Raw genomic sequence first — 23,428 nt, forward strand, 5'->3', positions numbered from 1 at the left:
ATGCCACACAGCCAGGCCAGTAAAGGTGTGGATGGAGTATCACCAGATCAGGACCCTGTCATTGCCAGCCCAATTTCGAGACCTGAATCCCATAAAAAAAACTCTGAAATGTGATCAAGAGGAAGATGGATGGTCACAAGCCATGAAAAGAAGCCGAGCTGCTTGAATTCTTGCGCCAGGAGTAGCATAAAGTCACCCAACGGCAATGTGAAAGACTGGTGGAGAGCATGCCAAGACACATGAAAGTTGTGATTTTAAATCAAGGTTATTCCACCAAATATTGATTTCTGAACTCTTCCTAAGTGTAAGCATTAGTATTGTGTAGTTTAAAAATGAATATGAGCTTGTTTTCTTTGCATTATTCGAGATCTGAAGACACTGCATCAATTTTGCTATTTTGACCAATTGTCATTTTTCTGCAAATAAATGATCTAAATGACAATATTTTTATTTGAAATTTGGTAGGAATGTTGCCAGTAGGTTATAGAATAAAACTAAAATGTACATTTTACTTTAACACATACCAATAAATAGTAAAACCAGAGAAACTGATAATTTTGAAGTGGTCTCTTAATTTTTTCCGCGGCTGTATATGTTACGTATATATTTTAACATTAGAGTTTAATGTTTAGAGATATATTTTAATGTTCAGGGCAAACCACTCCATATCTGATCCAGAACTGATTTAAGGAGAATGTCTACAGGTCTTGGATGATAGATTGTACCCCAGCTGGTGATTCCTGGGCATCTTTAATGCCGGCCTTGCCGATGATTGTGACAATCCTCGCCACTAAAAAGCCTTTTGGCGAAACAATTGTGATTTCCACTCCATATTTGATGCAGAATTGATTGAAGGAGAAGGTCTACAGCTCAGAACTTTGGGTGCACTTTCACTTTACAATGATGTAAGTCATACTTCTCTCATCTCTCTGATCAGTTTAAAATGGCTGCCAGTGAGCTGTGTATCTGTGTAACTGTTCACAGCAAATCCCTTGCATCAGATGCATGAAAATCCAGTTTCAAGATCAGAAGTCGAGTGTCTCTGATGAATGTGGAACAGAATGTACATTTATTGTTGTGCGAGTGTGGGCGGATAGCCTCTCTCAATCGCTCTTTAATGCTTCCCTCTCTCTCTGCCTCTCGATCACTACACCTCTCCATGCAGTGCCAGAGAATCTGTCTGAACATTTGTGGTTGTTATGGAGACGGGTATAAAGAGCTGACTGGATTGTGGCTATTTAGTCAGAGAGACAGAGAGAGAGAGAGAGAGAACGAGATGGAAAGAGATATAGCAGGAATGCAGGAGGAGTAAAACAGATGAACGCAGACCCCTGCAGATGAGAGGCAACCAAATTACAGTGGGTGTAGAAGAAGGACAGGATGAGGAAATGAAGGGAATGAAAAAAGGCATCATGTGGATACTATTTGCTCTTTTTCTTTTTTTATGAGAGAGAGAGGTTGATAGTCGGGAGGAATGGGGGCCGTTTTAGGAATGGGGTCAATACCAAATGCAGACACAAGAGGTGTGCATCCTGTTAATGGTTGGAATCATTCGGTCTTAGCATACATTAATCATAGGGTGTCTTGCTATCACCATAGCAACCAAGTGAATAATTGTTATGTAATCATGTTGTCAGTGGTTTAGAAGATTCCACGTTATGAGAGGGGGGAGCCACTGTTATAGATATCGTGGACAGAAGGGCGTAATTCAGCTTGATTACAGATGTGCCATGTCATCATGATCCCCCCCCAAAAACATATAAGCAACAACTAATGCTTGTGATCAAATGTACTATGAGTACATTCTGAGGAGGCCATCAACAGTGTGTCATTGTTCAAACTTGTTAGTGTGAAACTTTGTAGTGTAGTTGCACAGTATCAGGTACAATGTAGTCCTGTCACATTCCAATCAGAAAACGACATACTAAAATTGCAGATGTGCATGACATTGTCTTATGCAACAGTTTTATGTTTTTATAATGCTAAAAGTACTAATAGTACTACTAGTGTTATTGGCAATTGTTACTCCTTTTGAAACTTCTAAAGTGTCTTTTAACATGAAAATGTCATAACAGTAGTGCAGAATTATCAAATCTATTATACAGTAGCCTATCATGTCATTACTGAAAATAATGACTTGCATGAGAAAATGTATACTGTCTTTTTCATGACTACATTTTTAAACGTTTTTAAAAAAAAAATTCTGTAACACTGGCATAAACAGTTAACATGTCACCCGTCGTCTCGTCGACTAATTCAATTAAAACATTTTGAATCAACCTACCTGCTGTCATTACTTTGTCTCAGGTAGTTTGTCCCTATTGCAGTACCGTAGAACACTCAACAGTCCAGGAAGAGTGGAACTGGAAGTGAGGGGGTAACGAGAAGAGAGTGTTGTATGCTACTTACAGAGGAGAAACGTCACAACCCGCCGGGAAAAAACAGGATCATACCAAAACAGAAATAAGTTCGCTACACTTGACGCGTCGTATCGGATGTACTAGACGTGGATTGAAAGCGTATATGTTTTTGTATTTGTCGTGAACGTATTAGAGCGTTATTTGTTTCCTTGAATGCTTCGCTAGAAACATTAAATAAGGCCCAGGTGGTGACGATACATTTGATTGTTTATTTTTTTATTTATTTTTCTATTTTCTTCTCCATTTGCTTCGACGAATCAGTGAAGGCACAACCCAAGGCGACACTGATTGCAAACGGAGTGAAAGTTTGTGAAGAGGGAATATTCGACGCAAGCATTCTGTATGGCTGGGCGTGGGATATAACTTGTGCTGGTGGCCTCTACAAAAATACTTGTGACTGCATTCAAATTCGTAGATGAAGGTAAACGAAGTAGGAACACCTAACGCAAGGAATATGTTAGACGTATGCGTGGGTAGCTTGGTAACGCTAATGTTATGGCAGCCTGTCGAGGTTGATGCGGATATTCGCCACAGGCGCTCTTGTTTATTAGCTTGGCTAGGCAGTTAGCGGGTTACTTAGCCACAACTTTTTGCAACGCATCAAAATGTAAGCTACAATCTTAAAGGTTGCTATTTAGTAAAAGCAGGCCGTTTCCGTTACGTTTGACTTTCTTAGTCCAGAGAGGCATTTTGCCTACGCAGTGTTGCTAAAATGAACGCAGATAAGGGGAGCACCACAACAGATAATATCGGGTCTCTGTTTTCAAGCTATTGGAGTGTCACTTCAAGCTACTATAACGTTGCAGATCAATCTTGAAGATTAAGGTATAGCAACCAGCTGCAGAGCTAACGCGCCGGATCAAAATATCTATTCAATCCGATGACTGTGGATGATGACACGCTTTTAATTAGAAATCAAATTAGTCTTTGACATAACCACATTGTCATAACGTTTGTATCTAGTTGTGCAGGAAGAACATTTCTTCTCAGTCTACTATATTTAATGTCCTACTCTATTCAGCTTGCTAGCCAGCTAGTTTTCACAGTTTGAGTACAGACTGGTTGTGTTTACCTGGGTGTCATATTTTTTGGCCCGAAGTATCGTTTCGTTTCTTTGTAAAACAAATAACAGGCATCCTGTTTTTTTCAACTAGCGAACGGTAACTTGAGTCAGAATTTTGGGCCACGATGACAGAAAACGCACCCACACGAAGTCTAGATGACATCGACCTCGCAGCCCTGCGGGTAAGTATTTTACCCAGTTATATTATCTTTGTTATCAAAAAAGCATGTCATTAACAGCACCTGTTTACTTTGAGTGACACGGATTTACGCCTGGACAATACAATCAGATCATTTTCCATAGTTGTTCAGACAAAAGAAGTAGAGATGCGTTAGCCTATCTAATTTCTCTTTGGTTTTATTTATTGGTGGCTAAACTCAGTATCACCGGCTGCAGTCTCATTAGCTTACAGCTCTGGCTTACAACTCGGCTCGATGTGCACCACCAAGCTCGTCATAAAGCGAACAGTTATTTCCTACATGGTGAGGTGCTGGGCCTGTTCACCTGTCAAGTGCGTGGGCACGAAACAGCTTGCATGGGGCTTGGTAGGCTGCAGTCTACTGTCACAGCAGCCTGTCGTGTGCACTTTCACCATTACTGACCATTTACAAAATCACTGTATGGTAGATTTCTGACATTAAGTTTGTGTTTTTATTTGTATACTTTCAAGTTTGCTTGCCTTCTAACATCGACTGTGAGCTTTACATTAACAGTAGTTTGTACTTGAATTCGGCCTGTGTCTTGTTTTTATTGGGTACCCTGTATAAAGCAAACAACTCCCACTACTAGTTTGGACCAGTCTGCTGGGAAAAAACCTGGACGTTGTTCCACTGGATTCTTCTAGCGTTACTTGTTTTCAAACCAAGCTTGAAAACCTGTTGGATTGCACGCCGAAGGGCATTGGGTGAATGAAACCGAGTAAGCTTCTGGGTCACCCTCTTCTTCCAACAAGGATTTATTTCATGCGTTTGCAGGTTGTAGTGGTCATGTTGACCCACTCGGTCAGTAGAGAGACGAAGAGTTATTCATCCCCAGTGGTGCTCTGGTACAGTGAGTTACAGACCTCGCACTCGGTTTCTCGGCTGCGCAGTTTTATTCGCCGTTAGAGATGGATGGAGGGAGGGAGGGAGGGAGAATGCGCTTAGAGAGGATGATTCACTTGAGCTCATTGTTTGATAGCTGTCCTATATAGCACCCACTCTCTTGCTGCACACACACACTAATGACTAGATACACACAGACCCACAGCGTTTACTGGTGCGGGTTGGTCATCCTACTATCAGTTAAACCACTGTAACTGAATAAAAAGGATGCAGTTGTGAAGCTGAGTTCCCAGCCAGCATAAAAATGATCCCCATGCTATTAACAGAGAACACTTGAGGAATCCTACACTAAAGCACTTCATCCAGTTTCCTTGTGTGCACTTGAAAACAAATATACTTTATCTTTAAGCTTGTCGTGTGGTTTATGTAGGCCAAATTAGTTCTTAATAATTAATAATGAGTAATCAGGCCTGTAACCTACTTCTGAACATAACAGTGTGTAAATGTTGGCATAATACAATGAAATAATTTAACAGATTAACCTAAGGTATGTGTATACTTAACTTAACAGGTGGAAAATATTTTTTGTTATCAGATTCTGAATTGTTATCAAGATTAGTTCACACTACTCTCAAAAAGGCTAATGTTCCATTATGAAACCCATGGCTGTGTTTTGTTTTGTAAGTTCTAAAGTTGTCAATGTTAAGGCTATGACCGGTTGGACTCACTAGTAACTCCATCATACTGTGTTCTCTCAATCTTTCTCATACTTTGAAATGACTCACTTTTTGTCATTTTTCAACTATTGCAACAAGCAAAACCACACTGTCATATATAGTAGCGTTATGTTTTTTGTAGTAAATAATGGCCTCGAGGGAAAACATTTTTCTTTCCGGCTCTGGAGAGCTTACAAACGGCCTTCTACCACAAAGCGTATAATAGCAAGACATCTCCATGTAATGCAAATGGACCAGAAAAGGTGCTAGTTGTTGCACAGATAGAATATGACTATGACATTGTGAGTAAACCTCCAATACAGTACTAGACTAACCATTACCCACAAAATGTAGCTTACAACAGAAATAATATATTGACACAGGGCAGGCAGACTCCTCATAAAAAATAATGTTATATTTTATTTGTCAAACTTCAGCAAAACAAATAGGCCTAAATCCAGTCTCTAGAAAGGCTTTACATTGTTGTTGGGTGATTAAATATATAGTCATGGGGTTTGTTTATTGTGCATAGATATAACCATAATACAACTACCCAGTCTTAGGCCGAATCTCGATTCTTCTCCTTGCCCCTTTTGCTTAATCTTGACTTAGTCTTAACCCTAGCACTTGCAAGTGTAAGGGCCAAGGGCTGAGATCTTTCCCCTATGAAATGAGACGCCACTAGGTTTCAGGTACGTCATGCGTGACTGTATGAGCTATGAAACTAGCGATTTAAAAAAAAGTCTAAAGGCCAAATTATGCTCTGTTTTAGACGTAACGCGTACGCACGTAAGATACATAACCCCCCCTTGCGGGGTAAAATATCCCCCCTTACGTGCTTAAGTGCGTCGCCCAAAATTCCTGACTATGCGACTAAAACACTACGGCCCTACACAGCTCGCAAAGGCTGTGATTGGCCGGCTACCACAACCTTTCACAGAGTCTCACGTTTCCGGGTTAATAGCATAGCCTACTACAGCCTTTTTTAGACCCAGACATTTTTTAAAAATCATGAATACCCTGCAGACCGTCTCACAAGCCTTTTCTTATGGATTAGGAACAAACATAACAGAAGAGGTCCAAAGACATGAACTCCTTTACAAATCCTCTTGAAACACTTATAGAATGCTTAAATTACCGCGAATTTATGGAGAGAATATCCCATTCTCACCCGCGATTGTTTGGAGAGAATGTGGTCATTCACGAACAAATAGGTACTTTCATATTCATTTTCCGCCACTTGTGAGTCATGGTGATATCTTTCATTGAGTTCATATTGACGTGAATCATCAATTGCACCAGCGAGATTGATAGAATGAGCCCGGTCTGCTCATATATAAAAGTTAACAGTAACCTGCCGTTACCTTAGAGAATATCCCATTCTCACCCGCGATTGTTAGGAGAAAATGTGCTAATTCACGAACAAATACTTTCATATTCATTTTCCACCACTTGTGAGTCATGGTGGTATCATTCATTGAGTTCATATTGACGTGAATCAATCAATTGCACCCGCGATTTTGATAGAATGAGCCCGGTCTGCTCATATACAAAAGTTAACATTAACGTGGGCTTAACTGATGGCCAGCACCATTGTAGTTACAAGCATTGACAACATGATGAGATTCTCTCACCGTTTACCACCTCATCTTAAATAATGTAACTCATAAACACATCGTTTTAAAGCCTGTCGCAGTCATTAAAAGATGTCAATAAACGAACTTTTGCGTCATGTCTTTTTCGCCACTGGTACTGAATTGCCAACATTTGTATTTTGTGTAACACATGTATTCATAACATCAAGCCTTTCGCCCACTACACTTTCATGCTCCGGTAAGTTTTTTTCCTTTGTCCTGCTGCAATAAATAGGCTTACTTAACTCAAAATAAATCTACAGTTCTGGCGTCAATTTGCTTTGCAACACGCAACACAAGCCTTGCAACACGCTCTGCGTCTAAAACGAACCTTAAATCAAAACTTGTCTAAAACAAGTTCCTTGTGTAAATTACGTGCTTAGGCGTTACGTCTAAAACAGAGCATAATTCGGCCTTAATGAATAACATGGTTGCAAATATATATGTATACAACTGTGTAGAGCACGAAACAAGACTGTCGTCATTTTTAAATTAATTATAAGCCAAAAATACTTACATGTAGTGTATTTAGCATGATAGCTGGCAAGCTACCATATAAGCCAATGGAGTGGTGGTATACACGCTAAATGTATCCTAAAACTACCGTTTGAAAGCTTCAGTTAAGACCTAAAATACTATACATCGTTCGAGTAGCACATTTCAGATCAAACCGAGTCATTATAAACATATAAAAAGTTGTGTAGATAGCTTTATTCATGTAAAATATTCCTCGCTTCAAGCAGCCATGTTTTTTTGAAAATTCCCGAGCTGGTTTCGCGGTGTGCTCTGGGATAGCCCTTGGAGTTAAGGTAGCCCTCCGATCATCTCAAAAACGAGGGCCATACACCCCTTAACCTTACCCCTTAATCTTGATCAAGTTGGGTATTGAGACACCACTAGCTCTCACATGAACGCGCAATTTCAAGGGTAAGGGGTAAGATAAGGGGTAAGGGGAAGTATTGAGATTGGGCCTTACCATTAGAAAAATAAATCATATTCCCATTTTTTCACCAATGAATTCTGAAGGTGAACAGCTTACTTTATGAGAATAAACCTGAGGAACAAACATGTGCTGAGTAAAACATGAGTTTCTCATATCTGCTCCTGAAAGCCTGTAGGTCCTCATCAGCTGCTGTTGCAATTGAGTTGTAGTCAACAGATCTTCTATTTGGTTTGGTGAAGAAAAGAAAGACATTTCATAATTATAGTACTCTATGTGGCAATTCAGCGTTAGCGGTTGCAGCATGGTTCTTCAAACCCAGAATGCCCATTGAATACATTTCAAATGACATTGCAGTATTTGTGGTAAGCAGACAGCCAAGACCAAACCAAAAATTAATCCTGGTTGACCTGTACAAGAGGCTACTAGTTTTGGGGCAGCTGTTCACAGAACACATTCAGAGACTAGATCTCAAAAGTATGGATTTGTTTACTTTCTTTAATCAAGGGTGTGGTCTTTTAATTTGAAAGCATTATTTATTCATTTCACATTCAAATTTTGTAATGTTTTCCCTCAACCTGCCCGCTCACTCAAATAGGCCTGTTCATGTGCAGCTGCTTTGCTCCTGCTCAAAAAAAGATTGAGAAAGATTAGTATCTACGATCTGTTAGCCTAATGTTAGCCCGCTAACATAACCAGCCAGTAGCCTATAACATTAGCTAACATTAGGGTAACAGCAGGAGATGACCTATGCTTGCCTTTCTCTCTCTCCTCCTATATTTCTTAGAAAACTCAAAATCTGAACAAATTAATGTTGCCATTACCCAGAACCTGCCCAGAAGGGTAGTACCTTTCCTTACAATTATATTCTTTGGTTTTATGATGGCAAAGTTATCCTATCGCTGATAACACTTGGATGTTGTGCTATAAAATCAGATGTTGTTTTGGTAATGATACTTTACTTTTACCTCCTTACCAGTCACATTAGAAGGTGCTCAGTGTGGCACTCTGCAATTCGAACGTGCGTGAAATTCTGTGCCGCAGTTCATGACTAGCTTTTTTTGAGGATGATGGCCTATTACTTTTTGTCCTATTGAATACCATCAGAGTTTATAGCACAATACCATAAGAAAGCAAACCAAATCTAGAATAATTATGTAATATCAAGTCAAATGACATTCATACATTTGTTTATTAACATAGTTTGAGCTAACAGACTACCTCAGATGTGATTGTGAAAATGCATTCGGAGTCGATTGCATTTTCATTTTCACAGCCTTCCTCCTGTCAATCAGCCAGGCAGGGCGGGACTACAGCAAGCCAAGCATAACATGTGACTTTAAACATGATGGCTGAAGAGCGTGTTGAAGTAATTTGCAAAGGAGCAGACAAGATGGAGGAGAGTGGTTATGGAGTGTGAAATTGAATTGAGTGTTATCATTTTGATACTGAATTGCCATTTTGCGGTTGCTGGTTTAAGCATTTAAAATACTGGACCGATCTTGATCTTTTTTTGTCCCATAGTAGAAAATTGGACCAAAACAATCTAAGAACTGTGCCCAAGCTGAAAATCCTGAAGTCTCCCTTTCGGTCATTTGCTGTGGGTTAAAATGGTGGTTTAAAACAGTGGTTTGAAATCGGTTGAGATACCACTGAAATTCTGTTGATTTCAATGTTGTTTCAGTATTAACTGAGCAAGTAAGTAATGATAAATCAACATCAATGATTCAATGAAATTAATGTTGACAGCAGAATGTTGATTTTCAATTATTTCAATGATTACTATGTTACTATCTGGGAGAGACCGCCCACAGGGGACGCTGTAAGAAGTAAAGCAAACACACACACACAAACACAAAGGAAGCAGTGACAATTGAATTGGTTGGTCATTCCTGATATTCTTTTGGTTGTTCATTTTTAAAACAATCCAAGAGAGAGTGCCGAAATCTGTGAGCAGCAGTTTACAAGCACTGAGAAGCAGCCTGGACTCAAATGGAAGCACAGGACATGTGTGCAAGCAACAGTATACCCGAGTTAAGACAAGCCATTTTGAGCAGGAACAGAGCAAATTTTCGCGTAAGCGGGGGCTGTTTGAGAAAGAGGGCACCGTTTTGAGTGAAAACCTTACAAAATCTGAATGCAAAAGGAATAAATAATGCCTTATCCTCCCACTCAAATACATTAAAATTACGGTGTAGTAAATGTTTTTTTTGTTTTGTTAGTTATACCCCCTATTCTCTTTGTTCTTTCTGTTTGCTTAAGCCCTATTCACCCTCAACATTTTCATTTTCATTTTCTAACATCACTAAGTAGAAACCAGTGATTTTGTTCCAGACTGAATGAAGAACTTCATTGTTATCCACATCCACATCTGTGGTGTTCACTCTTCTCAGAGAGAAGACTTACCTGGTTTTCAACATGCCTCAGCTTAGCAACACTGATTATGATGCAACGTATTTCACTGGCTACCATTGCCAGGTCGGAAATGAGTCATTTACCACTCTGTTCCCTAGTCGATCTGCTGTATCCATGCACTCTAGTGAGCGCTGTGGATTTGATGTTTTTCTCCCTCAAGAGTGATTTTTTTCCTCCTTTCTAACAACATAAGAGTTTGTTGACGTCACCACTCCCCAGACTCTTCTACCTCTGCGCTCCTCAATTCTACCCATCCCTCCTTTCATCCCTTTCTTCCTCTGCGCTCCTCCATTCTTCCCATCCCTCCCTTCATCTGTTTCTTCATCCTCTTCCCACTCTTGGTGCACAATGTGGGGGCGACTCTGCAATGTCTCCCTTTTCTTCACCCATGAGATAATTTCGTTAGCATCCTCCGAGCCAGATCTCTCTATCTCTCCCGTCTCTCTCTCTCTCTCATGTGTTTCTCTCTTTAGGGTGACTGGTCCTCCTTCACACATATTCTCACCTCAGTGCATTCCAAGCCTGATGCTTCCTAGTGGGTCTGCTCAACCCATTACCTCTCTCACATCTGCTAGCTCATCCACTTTTTTTTCCTTGTTTGCCATTTCTGTTCTGGGGCGCTACCAGAGCCTGCATCCCAACCTTCGCCTCTATATTTGTCTAACATGCCCCATGTCCCACTTTGAGCTGGTCCCTGACTCTGCACTCCCCAGAAGGCAGTTGTCTTCACTACTTCCTGACGTTTCTGGCTGAACCGCTGTAGACACAGAGGGGTTTTGTGTGTGAGGCGGCCTTATACAGTGTAGGCCCTGATGCTAGCCGTCATGTCTCCTTGATAATCTGCATGTGTTTCACTGTCCACATCCATTGTCACATCAAGCCGAAACATTCCCCTTTCTTTTTATCGGTTCAATCTGGCTACACTCTTAGGTAATTACACTTGTTAGGAATTAGCTGTGTATGTTTTCTTCCGTCACAGAAAAGGAGGAAAAGAGAAGATGGAGAGAGATGTATTTCTGGAGGCAGATGAGAGAGAGAAATAGTCACGCTGTACGATTGAGCCCCTCAGCACAAGCCCTTAACGCCCACACCTCCACACATAGGCCATATTGAATCACAGTGTGAGCGTGGAGCTTCCTTTACCCCTCTCTCTCTCTCTCTCCCCTGTCTCCCTCTCTATATATCTCGATCTGTTTCTTCCATAACCCGTCTGTGCATCTGTTCACCCTCTGTTCTTACCTAATCTCTGTTATGTTTGGTCTCTGTCGGCTGAGCTTTGTTAATGAAGGCCTTTTAAGTAAAGCTTAAAGACAGGTAGCCGCTTCACATCCAGCCTGCGTCTGAGTCTCAATTACTATACACCAAGAAGATGTCTGGCCATCGATTTAGCTTTTTTAATGCACTGCAGAGAAGCATATACCCTAAATCTTCTCAATCTAAGTGAAGTTTAGCCTTAACAGACATTTTCTCCTTTCCGACAGCACATGAAATAAAAGATGCATGTGGGATTTGGAGTATGGAAAACAGCGAAAGGGAATGGAATTGAATGTGAGCTGAGTGTTTTTTGGATTTCTGTTCCAAGGCTCGTGTCTCTGTACCATGATGCACTTGGACAGATCAGAATGCGGTTCTATCGGTGCTCGATGCCACCCTGCACACACTATTTTATCATCACGCTGTTATTCTTGTCATTCATCCAGGACCCAGCAGGGATCTTTGAGCTGGTGGAGGTTGTTGGCAATGGTACCTATGGACAGGTGTACAAGGTGAGTAAAATAGAGAAGTGGATGGATGGCAGGAGGAAGTGGGGGGATTGAGTGGAAGATAAGAGCTCCAGTTGAGGATACCTAAGTATCTAATGTTTTGAAGCTTTCAGTGCAGTGTGATAAGTCTGGGATTACTGTGGGATTAGTGTGAGGCAGTGGCAGCCAGAGGAGCAGAGAAAGCGGGAGTGTTACACTGGGGGATAAATGTGTGTAGGTGACAGGTAGGTATGGTGGGAGGGAGAGGGAAACACACAGAGAGAGAGAGAGAGAGAGAGAGAGAGAGAGAGAGAGGGTGAGTGGGTGGATGGATGGATGGTGAAAGACTGGAAGGGGTTGAAGTAGGCCTATGAACTCTTTCAGGGGGCCAATGTGAAAGTATCAGGGAGACATGAAATGGTTATGGGAGTTATTTGACTTTTTCAGCTATTTTTGGTGGCAACATCTGCTGTGCTTACAGAATTGAGTGTGTGTGATGGACGAGGGTAAGACGAACGGGTGATCCTCTCTCTTTTTCTCTGTCTCTCTCTATCTCTCTCTCGCTCCCTTTCCCTCTCTTGCTCTCTCTCCCTTTCCCTTCCTCTCTCTCTCTTTCCTCTCTGTCTTTCTCCCTCTCTCAGGGGCGTCATGTGAAGACAGGACAGCTGGCAGCCATCAAGGTGATGGATGTGACGGAGGAGGAGGAAGAGGAGATCAAGGCGGAGATCAACATGCTGAAGAAGTACAGCCACCACCGCAACATTGCCACCTACTACGGCGCCTTCGTCAAGAAGAGCCCCCCGGGACACGATGACCAACTCTGGGTGTGTGTTACTGTTCACCAATGTTTACAAGTATTGCGTGCGTGTGTGTACGGTATGTGCACGTGTCTGTGTGTTTGTCTTTACATTAAATACCTGTTCTCTCTGTAGCTGGTGATGGAGTTTTGTGGGGCGGGCTCAGTGACGGACCTGGTGAAAAACACCAAGGGAAACTCACTGAAGGAAGACTGGATTGCCTACATCTGCAGAGAGATCCTGCGTGTGAGTCTCACACTCATACATACTCACACCCCCACTCACACATAAACATACAAACATGCACACTAAGTGCCAGAGTGTCAAAACAGTGTGTTTTTTTTTTATTCAAGATTGAAATCCACCCCAGATCTCCACTGAGATAACAGAAAGGGTGTTTTGTCTGTCTGTCTGCTCACACAGGGCCTGTCTCACCTCCACGCCCACAAAGTCATCCACAGAGATATCAAGGGTCAGAATGTTCTACTCACTGAGAACGCCGAGGTCAAACTGGGTATGTGCTAGGAACAAAAGTGAACCCATTTTAACTGGAAAACATTGTGAATCTTTGCATGCATGAGTGCTAGTGTGTCTGCTTGTGTGTGTGTGTGTGTGTGTGTTTGTCTGTGTGTTCTCTGGACTTGTTCAGCTAATGCACACAGAGCATTGTCCCTGTTTGACTGTGAGAAATCAAACCCAAAATGCTGTTAAGGCTCCCTAGCAAATGGGGCCTGGAGTTTTGGGTTTCTTGTGGCCTAGTTCCTTTCTCAAGACACCCAATTTAACATCCACCATTTAACAATTAGAACACAGTTTTGGATCCCTTCCAGGCAATCTCTTATGCTAATCAAGTCTTGACATGGTTGTCAGCATATTTCACCACAGGGCTGTCAACACTGTGTGTGTGTGTGTGTGTGTGTGTGTGTGTGTGTGTGTGTGTGTGTGTGTGTGTGTGTGTGTGTGTGTGTGTGTGTGTGTGTGTGTGTGTGTGTGTGTGTGTGTGTGTGTGTGTGTGTGTGTGTGTGTGTGTGTGTGAGTGAGAGAGTGTAGAAAATAGAAAGGGTGCTTGTACAAAGATCTTCCTTCCCCCCTCATGTACAGGACAGCATGACTGCCTGGCCCTATGGCACTGCACTGAAACATAAGCTGAAAAGTACAGAGGGTCACTAGGATGACCTTAAATATGATGTAGTCCATGATTGGTTGGATGAACTGTTAGTGTGACAGCAGTATGTGTGTGTCTGTGAGATCAGAAACACACCCCCTCAATCCAAGCCCTCACCTTGGTGTCATCCCCCCCCCCCCCCCCCCCCCTCCCCCACAGTGGACTTTGGTGTGAGTGCTCAGCTGGACCGTACCGTGGGAAGGAGGAACACGTTCATCGGTACTCCTTACTGGATGGCCCCCGAGGTCATCGCCTGTGACGAAAACCCAGACTCCACATATGACTACAGGGTAAGTGCACACTTTTACAGGATCAGGACATCGTGAAGGGTCAGGGTTCAGTACTACCTCAGTGTGTGTGTGTGCTTTGGTGTGTAGATGTATTTATGTTTGTGTGCTGGTTTTGTTTATTTTTCCTGCAGAGTGATATCTGGTCCCTTGGGATCACAGCCATAGAAATGGCAGAAGGAGCACCTCGTAAGTGCAACACATACACTGTAAACACACACACACACACACACACACACACACTCTCACTCTCACTTTCTCTCTCTCTGACATATTGATTTTTTTAAGATGGTCTTATCCTAGAACGTTTGATTCCTTGAGTTTGTTGATATAAACGTTGTTATGTGGTGTTGGTGGTTTAAATGGCAATAGGTCACTCAAAGGGCTTGGCCTAAGATAAATTGTGATGGCTATTGATCTGCGTCTCAGGTGGCTGTTCTTGGCATCAGGCTACATTGCTGCGGTAGATCATTCTCTCAATAGGCTTTAGGAGCTGACGTTCATTAAAATTGGACTACTAACAATACATATTAATTTAACTCTGTGCTCTGTCTGCAATATTTATTATTTGATGTGGTATTGTTTATTTGATTACTGTAATTACTTTAATTACTTGAATTATTCATAGCAATAATTAAAATTATGAAAGGTGTTTAGGTATGTAAATATATGACTAGTAGTATGATGTCTGATAATTAGATTAACATGTAAATACTATGCGCCATGGCAATATTAGATATATTAGATAATATTAACTACTTACTGGCCGAGAGTGAGGTCATGCAGGTAAATATCAGACAGAGGCCGTAAGGTATCGACCGAGCGATAGCGAGGTTGATGCTGCGGGGCCGAAGTCTGATTTACCTGCATGACCGAACGGTCGAGGTTAGTAAGTTGTTTATTATATGCCATTTAAGCTCTTTTCATTTTGAAAATAAATGGTAATTGTAAATAGAAATCATGTCGTTTTGTTCAGCTCTCAAGTCTTCTCACGACACAGTGTTTCAGGTGTTGCCTAGCAAACAATGACTTGCTAACTTCAAGTTACAATGATCAATAGAAAACGGACAACAGGGCTCAGCTTAAATGGCTTTAATTTAGTTAAACACAAGGTTTTCAAACTATAGTAGTCAAGTCTTCATCATCACTTTCAATAACACATTTTCGCTGCTTCTGAAGTCCTATAAAGTATTACCCGATATCAAAATGTTCGCGAATTCTTCAGTCTTTATTCTTCAAATGTCATCAACTGTCATGGTACCACGACATTCAACTGGTTTCCTGTTCTCAGATAATTTCATAATAGGAGTCCTGATTCTATCAATACATGCTAATGGCTGTTGATATATCGCTAATTTTTAAGGATGTAATGTGTAGTACTTAGTACATGGTATCACTCATTTTTAAGATTGATGGGGTGTGCAATAAGAATACTTATCAGACCGCGGACCGGCTAGAACGTCGATACGCGGCTGGCATGACTACCCCTTAGCCAATCAGAATGCTCGTACTGTCGTTGCCATATAATAATACGTAATATGAATAACTGTCTGTCTCTTCCTCTGTTGCTGCGTCGTGTCACTTCCTGGGCTGCAGCTCTGTGTGACATGCATCCCATGCGGGCCCTCTTCCTCATCCCCAGGAACCCTCCGCCCAAACTCAAGTCAAAGAAATGGTGAGCACTCTCCCTCTCTCTCTCACCCACTCTTTCTCTCTCTGCCGTTCCACTCACTCTCCCCCCCCCCCTCTCTCTCTCTCTCTCTCTCGCTCTCTCTCTCTCCCTCTCCCCTCAGTTCTGCTTCTCCTCCAATACTTGTGCTTTATTTTGGGCCCAGAGCTATTTTTCGCCCAGTATCTCTCCTCCTTCCTCTGTCTCTTCTCTCCCCCACCCTGCTCTCCCTCCAGTCCACCTCCTTTTGATTCCCCATGTGCTCTCTCCCCCTACCCCTCTCTCCCTCCTCCTACTCTCTTCCCCCCATCCCCTTGCACTGTAGCCCTGCTGTGTATTTGGAGATGGGTTGATTACAGGGTTTTTGAAGCCCTGGGAGAGTATCCCTGCCTTGGTGGCAGTTGTGGGGAGATCCAGAGGAAAGTTGTCACCACAGTCATTTCCCTGCAGGCTTGCAGTGCTCGCTCTCACTCTCGCTCTCGCTCGGACTACACGCAGCCCTGGAGAACATCAGAAGGGGCTGAAGCCGGAGCGAGCAGCTGTGTGTCAGGCAGCCCCAGTCCCGCTGGCTTATTTTAGTTTGGCATTATGTAATAGAAGGGCCCTGGCTTTTTGCTCAGGCATGGTGTGTTTTTTGTTTTTGTCTCCATCTTGCTTTGCTCTCTGTGCATCTTTTCCCCCTTCATCCACACCTCAGTTTGTGAGTTTCATTATTTTTTTCTGGTCTTTGTTTACTTTGTCAAATGGCTCTGTGAGCCACAGCAGCCTGGGCGGTGTTTGTATTCTGAAAGGCAGGCAGGCAGGCAGGGAGTGAGTGAGTTGATTGAGGTGAGTGAGTGAGTTGATTGAGGTGAGTGAGTGAGTTGATTGAGGTGAGTGAGGTGAGTGAGTGAGGTGAGTGAGGTGAGTGAGGTGAGTGAGTGAGTGAGGTGAGTGAGGTGAGTGAGTGAGTGAGTGAGTGAGTGAGTGAGTGAGTGAGTGAGTGAGTGAGTGAGTGAGTGAGTGAGTGAGTGAGTGAGTGAGTGAGTGAGTGAGTGAGTGAGTGAGTGAGTGAGTGAGTGAGTGAGTGAGTGAGTGAGTGAGTGAGATTTCAGTGGAGTCAGCTCTTTGCTCTAGTCACCACCCAGTGCCCGCAACAACTGTGCGAGAGAGAGAGAGAGAGAGAGAGAGAGAGAGAGAGAGAGAGAGAGAGAGAGAGAGAGAGAGAGAGAGAGAGAGAGAGAGAGAGAGAGAGAGAGAGAGAGAGAGAGAGAGAGAGAGAGAGAGAGGAGAGAGAGAGAGAGAGAGAGAGAGAGAGAGAGAGAGAGAGAGAGAGAGAGAGAGAGAGAGAGAGAGAGAGAGAGAGAGAGAGAGAGAGAGAGAGAGAGAGAGAGCGCTGAACGGATGCAGTGTTCTGTTTCACGTGCGGCCCGCCTGGCACGGACGGCTCTGTGTGTGTATGTGTGGGCTGCTCCGCAGGGGCTGGGCAGAGGAGATGAGAGGAGCGACCGCTTGCAGCTGGCAGTGAAGCCATTAGCCATACTTTGAAGCCGTAAGAGTCAGGCTAGGGTGAAGAGCATTAGCATGGCACAGGGGCAAGAATAAATTACATGGAATAAAAACAACAACTACAAAGTTGGTTCAGGATGGCCCCAAACCATGGCCTGACAACTCCTTGTTCCTGCTCTCAGCCCAGTTTGGTGTTCCTCTGTCACAATCATGACACTCCTATGACCCCTGTCTAATAGCCCAGGGTTGTCTACATATTACAAGCTTTGTTTACAGAAGTTACAAGAGAACAACATCCATACAGGCTTCAGTAAACGCCTTCAAGCTAGGGATGCACGATAATATCGGCAAGACATCGGTATCGGCAGATATCGGCTTCAAAACTTAATTATCGGTATCTGCAGATATGAAAAATGTCTGCCGATATACCTGGCCGATAAGGTGACGTGTAAATTATGCGCACGCAAAGCAAATGTTTATGAGATTCGGCTGTGTGGCAGTAGCCTACTTCACAGTATCAGAGGATGATGACAAAATGCCTATTTGTCAGAAAACTTTTCAGGAGAAGGAGGAGGAGATGCAGCTGGGCCATAACGTAGGTTGCATACATAAATCAGACCACCCGCTTGCCACGCTTTACAACATTACCTGTCACGCTAATAGACGTTAATAAGTAACGGAGTTAGCTAGACAACACTAGCTTGTTAGCTTGCATGCTACATGACACCAGAGAAGTTGATGATACCTCATTTCACGGGATGTGAAACGTTATATCACAAGCCCACGCTATCTGTACATGGCTCACTTTTGCATTTATGGAATTTATACAGCTAACTTGGCAATAACGTTACATAGATTAGTCTAGAAATCCTAGAAGGGACGTTATTAAACTGTAAGTCAGTTAACCAAGGTTAGCTTGCAAAGTTAGCCAAGCATGCTACGTGACACCAGAGAAGTTGATGATGCCTCATTTGATGCCTCATTTGAAGCGATAGCTTGCCAAGTAAGCCAAGCTGCATTTCCAGAGTGTAGTTGTTCAAGTTCAAAGAGGTACTGTTTAAGTATGAAAATTGTGACGTGAAAATCTAAATAAATCTGCCATATTTGAAACCATTTCAGTTTCATGAGTGAATGTCTATTTCTAAAATTATACAAATCAAGTCTGTAATGTCCTGTATTTACAGCAATACCCTAGCATAATAACAGATTAATTGTAGTACAGGAGAGACTTTTCAATAATTAAAAATCTGAGGTGTATATATCGGCATCGGCATCGGCAATCGGCCAAAATGAGCTGGTAAATATCGGCATATCGGATATCGGCTAAAATTCAATATCGTTCATCCCTACTTCAAGCCTAAAGCTAATCTTTCGAATATTTTAAGTTTGTTGACAGGAGTTAGAAGAGACACAACATCCACACAGGCTTCAGCCAAAGAATCCAAGCCTAAAGCTGGGCTAAGTTCATGTTTGTTGGCTAGACGGCTCCTTCCTAAATCCATTACCCAGACTGTGGATGTGACCCTGTCATGAGTGTCTGTGTCAGCGCTATGAGTGTCATTCAGAGCATCTTGTCCTGGGTGTAAACAACACATGCACATACCAGCACACTCACCAGCAAGGGGACCTGTGACCTCCTGGCTTTAATGGGGTCTTTTACTGGGGTCCACTCAAGTCGTGCTGATGTTCTCCAGTCGGACATTTTCTGCTATCTGTTTCCAAATTAGACATAAATGAGACCTCAAAAACATCTTTCAACCCAAATGGCCTAACAAGAATGGTTTTAAGACTAAATACAAAAATGGCTTAAAAGAATCGTTTTGCTGTTGAAGTAATACTTATATGGACACACAATTGCAGCTCAAGTTAATCAATTACAAAGTTTGCCCTTTGTGGTTGCGTCCGGAGCTTCAAACTGTAACACTGATGTGCTGTCCGTCATCATATTCTCTCTCTCTCTTTCTCTCTGTCCAACCCGCCCCTGTGTGCTCAGGTCCAAAAAGTTCATCGACTTCATCGAGGGTTGCCTGGTGAAGACATACACCAGCCGGCCGTCCACCGAGCAGCTGCTCAAGCACTCCTTCATCCGGGACCAGCCCACCGAGCGGCAGGTGCGCATCCAGCTCAAGGACCACATCGACCGCACCCGGAAGAAGCGCAGCGATAAAGGTGAGTCCCAGCGCAGTACCCCTCCAATCCGGTCTGTTCATCTGCAACCACTCTAGCAGTGTTTTCCCTACGGCTAGGGAGGGTCTGTGAGGGTGGCTGTTTGTGTGGGCTCGTCGAACTTGTTAGGAGTTATGCATTTGGTGTTCAATAACTGTGACTACCTTTTGATGTCTAAATGTGTAAAGTTAAAAAGTGTGGAACAAGAAATTACTTTTTCTCCTTTATGTTCTTTCTTTTTTCTGTCCTTTACTTCTCTCTCTCTCTCTCTCTCTCTCTCTCTCTCTCTCTCTCTCTCAGAGGAGACTGAGTATGAGTATAGTGGCAGTGATGACGAGGATGAGAACCGTGGGGATGACCGAGAGTCCAGGTAACCAGCAGAGACACTAACGCACTTACTGAAGGATCACTGCTCTTAATCCCACTCCCCTAACACTCAACCCATGCAGCGTGCCAGCAGCTTCCACTAATAAGCTCCTTTGCTCCATTGAGCTGATGCGCTGAGAAAGGTGTCATTTAACCAGGACTGGCACTGGTGCTGGTTCTACAGGTTGGACTGCCCCCCGTGGGTCTGGTACCTGCTATGACAGACCTGCCGAAACATGTCCGGGCCTGCTGTTTGGAGTGCGGGCGTCCTTTCTCACGATGCGAGTGTGCTCTCTGTGTTTGCGCTTCAGGCCTTTAGTTACTCTCTCCTGTGCATAATTTTGGCCTGGTCCGTTTGTCGACCTTGCCGTCTTTGTTTTCTCTTTGTCTTTCATTCTTGTGTCTACTCATTATCCCCAATGCCTTGTTTTTTTCTATTGTCTGTGTGTCTATTGCTAACGCTAACAATGCTCTCTTTTTCTCTCTTTCTCTCTCTTTCTTTCTTCTCGTCTGTCCTCCCCCGTGCGTCCCGTTCGTGTGCGGCTCAGCTCCATCCTGAACGTGCCGGGGGAGTCGACCCTGCGGCGGGACTTCCTGCGGCTGCAGCAGGAGAACAAGGAGCGCTCGGAGGCCCTGAAGCGCCAGCAGGCCCAGCTGGCCGCGCAGCGCCGCGATCCCGAGGAACACAAGCGGCAGCTGCTGCACGACCGCCAGAAACGCATCGAGGAGCAGAAGGAGCAGAGACGCCGCCTCGAGGAGGTAGGGCGCGTGGCATCCCCCCCCCCCCCCCCCCCCCCCCCAAAACCCCTCACCCCTAACACCACCACCACTGCTGCTGCTGCCAGTGTCACCATCACAACAACAGCAGTAGCAGCAGCAGTGATGGTGGAAATGATAGCCAGGCAATTGTCTGTACCATGGCCAGTATGGTCTGTCCTTTTATTGACAATGTCCAAATCTGCCAGTCAGTACTACACAGGCTTTTTTGATTTATTTCAAACGGAGGTCACTTCCTCCTGAAGTTCATCTTCATTTCTGGTCCGTATGGGTCGAGAGTGCCACACTGAAGTTCCACACATTCACAGTTTTTGAGTCGCATGTATGTGGATCAGATCTCTCCATTGTATTTTTTAGCAGTTTAATACTTAACCAGTCAAAAGAAAAACAGGAATAATACAAAGAAAAGGTTCCTCACTCTTCTTGTTTATTCTGTGCATCTTTCAAGTGTTTTCAATACTTCTGTTCAAGGACCAAAGCCATACAAACAACCGCTCTGACATGCCTAAACCCTATAACCAAGATACATAAATGTTTTTCTCCCAAATGCAATAGGCAACCAGTGGCATAACTATAGGGAGTGCAGCTGCACTAGGGCCCGTGGCGAAAGGGGGCCCGCTTTTGTCTGACCACTATGACAGGGACATTGCGCCCACATTTCCAGCGCAACTCCTATAGTTCACGCCCTGCTTTTAAAGCAGCGATTTCTCAGCAGTCATGAGTGCAACAGATAGCAAAAACTCAGATTGTTGATAACCACTCAGCATTTGGCGAGGTGTGCACGGCTCTGCTATTGTTTCTTACCGTACCTGTGACCGTAACCACGGCATAGCGATCATTTTCTGAACAAAAGATGATTAAGACCTACTTAAGAGCAGTATTGGGCAGTAGATACTGAGTGGATTAGCTACCCTGTCCATCGAAAGCATCCGGGCCAGGAGTTGAACATTTCTGAAATTGTTGATAATTTTGCTCAACGCAAGGCTCGTAGGATGCCATTCCAAACGTCATGCATGTTAAGTTTTTTTATACGCCAAGTGGTACTTGAAATGTATTTTTTCGCTTCAATGTCGTTAAAAGAATAAGTTACTTTGCGCATAGGATGTTTGATAACCCCCTGAAGAAGTTTGATAACCCCCTGAAGAAGTTGTATTAATGTTTTCCCATGTGTTGTCCCATCTGCTCATTATACACTGTTTCTCCAAAATCAGTTTGATCGATGAAATACTGTGTTCATTGGTATTTTCATGACAACATATTGTAGCAACCCTTAATGTGTATTGTACATCATAAGTACATTTGCCTGTGCCTCTCAAAGTCTCAAAATCATTAGTTTCACCTAACGATACGACGGTAAGGGGGCCTCAGATGGCTGGTTTGCACTCGGGTCTGTTAAGTCGTTATTACGACGCTGTAGGCAACACTGAAAATGGATGTTCTTGAAAAAGGGTGAACCTAAACCACCACATTAGATGAATTGACGCCTTGTGAAAACATATAAGTGACCAACACCAGCCTTTTGCTGACACTTTCCGCCCACTATGGTTAAAAATACCTGCTGCTGTCGCCTGTATATATCTACCCCTATGCTCAAGAGTGGAGTTGTATAGGTGTCTGCTAGCGTGGCCATATTCATTTTACTGCACCGATCTCTGTGTGTACCTTTTGATTCCACTTCATAAGAGCTCAGATGTGAGCGAACAAGAGGGAGGGTGGGTGAGGCAGAAGTTGATGACACAGCTAAGAGAAAGTCTACTGCCTTCAGAATGGACCAACACTGTTCTTGTTCTCTTGTTCACTGTTCTTGCAGCCTCCAGTAAACAGTGGCTTGACAGCACTCATCCCTCACCGTGAGCTGTGTTTCTGTTTAAATTAAGTGTGCCAGTGTTGCTTCATCTTGAGATGAAAGGCTGTTTCTGAATCAGTCATTCATCAGCCTATTCCTGTCAATAAATGGTGTGCACAGATCAGAATTGATTGTGTATGTCATAAAAGGGGGGGGGGAGGACGTTTCTCTCTTCCCTGGAAGATGGCTAAGCATTAATTGGCGACAACAAAAGCGGAGACGCACGTCCGTAATGTAATAAGCATCATTAGATAGTTATATTTATCTTCTGCCTTTTGTGCCACACAGGAGAGCCAAAATAAAGTCTCTCAAAGGACAGTTGTCCGAATGGGAAAGGGGGTCTGTTGGTGGAGTCTTTTCAAAGGCAGCGCTCACACTTGGTCGCCCGGCACTAATTCAATTAATTTCTTTGAAAAGGGGCCTTGGAACCTCACAGGAACATGTTGAAACACGCCCTTAGAACCACACAGGAACATGTTGAAACACGCCCTTAGAACCACACAGGAACATGGTGAAACACACCATGCCTTAGAACCACACAGGAACATGGTGAAACAGGCCATGCCTTAGAACCACACAGGAACATGTTGAAACACGCCCTTAGAACCACACAGGAACATGGTGAAACACACCATGCCTTAGAACCACACAGGAACATGGTGAAACAGGCCATGCCTTAGAACCACACAGGAACATGGTGAAACACGCCTTAGAACCACACAGGAACATGGTGAAACACGCCTTAGAACCACACAGGAACATGTTGAAACTCACCATGTTCCTCTGTGGTTCTAAGGCGTGTTTCACCATGTTCCTGTGTGGTTCTAAGGGTGTAACACGCCTTAGAACCACACAGGAACATGGTGAAACACGCGCTTAGAACCACACAGGAAC

General features: G+C 43.4%; 1 protein-coding gene across 6 annotated transcripts in view; it reads left to right on the forward strand.

The window, feature by feature from the left end:
- The first annotated feature begins 2,511 nt into the window (after positions 1-2,511).
- Positions 2,512-23,428, forward strand: part of mink1 (misshapen-like kinase 1) — a 39,050-nt gene continuing 18,133 nt past the window's right edge. For all 6 annotated transcript variants that reach the window (XR_013968655.1, XM_080838774.1, XM_080838775.1 and 3 more), the window contains exons 1-12: positions 2,512-2,841; positions 3,575-3,665; positions 11,932-11,997; positions 12,615-12,797; positions 12,906-13,016; positions 13,194-13,284; positions 14,095-14,225; positions 14,357-14,411; positions 15,819-15,897; positions 19,373-19,548; positions 19,846-19,915; positions 20,460-20,670. Coding sequence is in view for 5 of the 6 variants with exons in the window: in XM_080838774.1 (XP_080694900.1) it covers positions 3,609-3,665; positions 11,932-11,997; positions 12,615-12,797; positions 12,906-13,016; positions 13,194-13,284; positions 14,095-14,225; positions 14,357-14,411; positions 15,819-15,897; positions 19,373-19,548; positions 19,846-19,915; positions 20,460-20,670 (1,230 nt within the window). In the remaining variant the exon portion in view is untranslated. The remainder of the gene's footprint in view (positions 2,842-3,574; positions 3,666-11,931; positions 11,998-12,614; positions 12,798-12,905; positions 13,017-13,193; positions 13,285-14,094; positions 14,226-14,356; positions 14,412-15,818; positions 15,898-19,372; positions 19,549-19,845; positions 19,916-20,459; positions 20,671-23,428) is intronic.

This window comes from Sprattus sprattus (genome assembly GCF_963457725.1).
Source record: "Sprattus sprattus genome assembly, chromosome: 1".
NCBI classification, from domain to species: Eukaryota; Metazoa; Chordata; class Actinopteri; order Clupeiformes; family Clupeidae; genus Sprattus; species Sprattus sprattus.